We start from the raw sequence: 3,767 nt of genomic DNA on the forward strand, positions 1-3,767 counted from the left end.
TGAGGGGGTTGAGAGTCTTTACTTCACATGTGTTAAATAGCATATGTCATCCATGAATAAATGGCTGAAAAGGGTGTCTATCACATTCAAGTTTTTAGATTCAGTAAACTACAATTCTTCCCAATTTTTTAAACACTATCGATTAACATTGTCTTGTGAACTTTTGTGAAAGGAAATCATATTATATTCTCTCCACTTTGCAGTTTTAACTTTCTACCAAATTTTCACACTCACTTACATTTTCCCTTTTCAAAAACATTATTCTTTTATTTCTTATCTGATTAATTATCATTTTGTTTCTGTAAAAATAATGTATTTATTAAAAGAAAGAGTGATAATATTTTAATAAATCTTTCTTAAATGAAATATTCATTGTAATTCTTAATTTGCACGAGAGAACATTAAAGTGCAGTTATTATAGAAATGAAAGGAGTATTTTCAATATACACAATCTTAATATTGTATAAATTAATTAGCATAATTGTAAACCACACCTTTTTTATTCTAAATATTTAACTCTATTACACATTTAATGTTGAATTTGAAATTGAGACCATTTACTTGATCAAAATTTTATTACATAAATATTTTTCATTACTGATTCTCTTAAATTTTATTATGATGTATCTGGAGAATTTAAAAAACTATCAGATCCAAGATTAGAAAAGTTACTTTTATTTTTCTTTAATTTTCTTACATAGAAATTAAAAAGATACATTAATTATTTTCGCTTATAATAAAATATTTATAAATTTTCATATTTTTATTTTTCTACTTTTATGGTAAATATGAAAATGAATTAATTATCAGATGAAAAAAAATAATATCTTTAATTTTGATAACAATAAATAGTTACGACTAGAAACATTTTTGTTTTAAAAAATTGAAGGAAAAAAAGGGTGATTTGGTGCTTGAGTATAAATGTAACCTAGATTTGTTATGGTAAAGTGTGAAGAGTTTTATGATTGTGAGAAGCTGATTTTGCTGTGTTTTTTGTTGTTCTTATAATGAACTAATTGGGGAAGTTGGAGTTATTATCGACATTAAAGAAGCATTGCGATTGGAGACCTTCCCTTCAACTGTATAGACTCCCAACATTAATGACCCGTGCTATGCATATCCTCCTTCTCCTTTCCCACCGACTTTCATAATCATAAGTACCAAATTAATTTATAGCCAGTCATGTCATTCAAGACCAAATTTCATTTAATTCAATTCAATTTACGATCACATTATAATTCACTACTCTTCTACTTTTATTTTATACTCATATAGCTACTGTTCTAAAACCCATTTACTACTATTTCACTAACAATTTCAGTACTTAATTAAACAATCAATTTTACTTTTTCATTATTAAAAATCCTACTAATTAACCATCGTAATAACAAAAGGAACACAAACAAAAAAAGTTTTAAGAAATAATAAATAAAACTCACACAGGTCGATGTTTATCACCACTCTATAATTCATCAGATAAAATAAATCTGAAATGCTAAATAATACTTGGGAAGAAAACAATTTAGATAATAATATGACGAGAGAGAAAAAAAAGAAAAAAAAAACTGATAGATATTGATAATATATATTTTTGTCTGAACTTCCATACATATATATAAAATCATATTTAATGAACTTAAATATAAACAAACTTTAACTTTAAAACTCTATTTAATCCTAGAAATGATCTCCATTAAATATATGAGTCACGGTATAATTTATAAAATATACTTCTTTATTGCATGAAATTAAAAATATTAAATGAATAGTTAAATTATTTTTAATAGACGTAAGAGGAGTATTAAAGTGTATCTTTAATGGATTGAGGGATATTTTGGCTTTGACATAGTAAGCATTTTGGTTAAAGCTTGAAATATGTGACAATCTAATAAAATGAAGTTTGAAATAGTGGGCGTGGAATTACGTGTAAAGGTGAAATGAAGATTCATTTATTACATATGATCTTCAGCCCAAGTCTTCACAAGAGTAGTTTGGAAGCAGGAAAATGCATGAACCCATTTTTTTGCTACGCAAGAATGAGGTATGGTGGTAAAACCGAACTCGTAGCGTTTTGATCTATAATAAATAACTTGTTACTTAAGTTGTGAAAATGTGTACTATGAAAGGTTAGCCAAGTTGGAAAGCATGTCACAGTTCACACGTACATAGGTAAAGACCACCAATTTTGACACTTCTACCTTTAAGTTCTGCCACCTACTATATAACCACCTCAACCCATTGCACATTGCACATTGCGCTCACTCTTCATTCTTCTGGCTACTATGGTCTCCTTTCACAAAGTACTCTCCGAGACCCCCATAACAGAAGTTCCTGCAGAATTTCAACCTCCACCAAGGAAGAGAAAGTGGCAAGAGGAGACACTCACTGAAGAATTCTTCAAGATTCATCCAACTCATGCAGAGAAACGAAATTCCATCTTCGGTATAGAGCTTCACCTCGACACACCATTACCTTCTCATAAATTGCGACAATACCTCACTATTCAGGTATACTATATATATATATATATAATATTCATATTATATGTCAAACTTTTTCTACTGGGGTATTTCTTCTGAAGATTAATTTCTACTGATGAATCTATACACAAACATGTGGATCGAGCTCTTAAGTATATGTTAAAGGATATGTATGATCATTATCTTTCATTCATATAAATTAATGTTAATACAAAGCTATCTTGCTTTGTCTACTCATTTTGGTTGCAATGAGTTAATCTGGAGTTTGACTATTTTCATGCAGTCAGGGCACATACACTTGAGCAACGCAGGGATGAGTATGATGAAAACACCAGATTCGGAGAGAAACTCTGATCCTAAAACACCATTACTTGGTCAAATGAGCCTAGACCTGGAGCTGTCACTGAAGAAAAAAGAAGAAAGCTATGATATAAATGAGAAGAACTATGGTTCCACCAGGAGCACTTTTGGTGAGCATGATCTGTTGAATGAATCAAGCAAGTGTAAAATGGATGATTCATGTGCTCTAAGTGGACCTCCATCGTGGCTATCATCAGAGGTAGATCACAAGGAGATGATTGCAACGGTTTGTATGAGGTGTCACATGTTGGTAATGCTGTGCAAGTCGTCCCCTACTTGTCCAAACTGCAAATTCATGCACCCACCAGATCAGAACCCTTCCAAATTCCTGAAGAGGAAGAAGGTGGAGCCTCTCTCATGCTAATTAATTAAGAACGTACAAATAAGTGTTTGGTTGAAAATTCTCAGATATATGTGGAAAGCATGGCCAAGTTGTATCTTTTAATTACCCCTTTGAATATATGGTCCAGGTTTCTTTATAGTTTGTCTAACTATGTGTTAAAAACAAGGTGGTATTTAACCTACCTACATCTACGTAGTGGTGGCTTAACTGCTAGGATGACTAATGGGAGATTGATAAGAACTAACCTAGTGTATTATAATCATATCTATGTACATACAAGACTGTCCTTCATCATCCAAAATTTATGTAAGATGTTATATATATAATAGTAGAATTTAGGTAGGTTCTTTTAGGATTTCAAATTAAGCAAGACCATTTTCTCTCAAGGGCTACTAGGCTTTCACAGCAGCATGGTTCATTTTCTTCTCAAGTAACGAGAACAGAGTTTTTTATATGTTGCATGGGAAACTATGTTTGTATTATGTGCTAAATTATGTAACTATTTCCATTGCATAGTCTTCACTCTCCATTGATTTCATGACAGTTCATGAGATTGAAAAAATTAGATACTGAAAATGAAGGGT

General features: G+C 30.7%; 1 protein-coding gene across 1 annotated transcript; it reads left to right on the forward strand.

Annotated features, from left to right (window-relative positions):
- Positions 1-2,012: 2,012 nt before the first annotated feature.
- LOC137826342 (uncharacterized) lies at positions 2,013-3,319 on the forward strand. Its single transcript, XM_068632275.1, has 2 exons — positions 2,013-2,507; positions 2,764-3,319. The coding sequence occupies exons 1-2, from the start codon at positions 2,283-2,285 to the stop codon at positions 3,202-3,204; spliced, it is 666 nt and encodes a 221-aa protein (XP_068488376.1). The 5' UTR covers positions 2,013-2,282; the 3' UTR covers positions 3,205-3,319.
- Positions 3,320-3,767: the final 448 nt, after the last annotated feature.

This window comes from Phaseolus vulgaris, chromosome 8 (genome assembly GCF_051622355.1).
Source record: "Phaseolus vulgaris cultivar YP4 chromosome 8, ASM5162235v1, whole genome shotgun sequence".
In the NCBI taxonomy this organism is placed as follows: Eukaryota; Viridiplantae; Streptophyta; class Magnoliopsida; order Fabales; family Fabaceae; genus Phaseolus; species Phaseolus vulgaris.

Coding starts and splice junctions, on each gene's coding strand:
- LOC137826342 (XM_068632275.1), top strand. CDS start 2,283: ATGGTCTCCTTTCACAAAGTACTCTCCGAGACCCCCATAACAGAAGTT. Junction 2,508..2,763: donor GACAATACCTCACTATTCAG/GTATACTATATA, acceptor ATTTTCATGCAG/TCAGGGCACATACACTTGAG.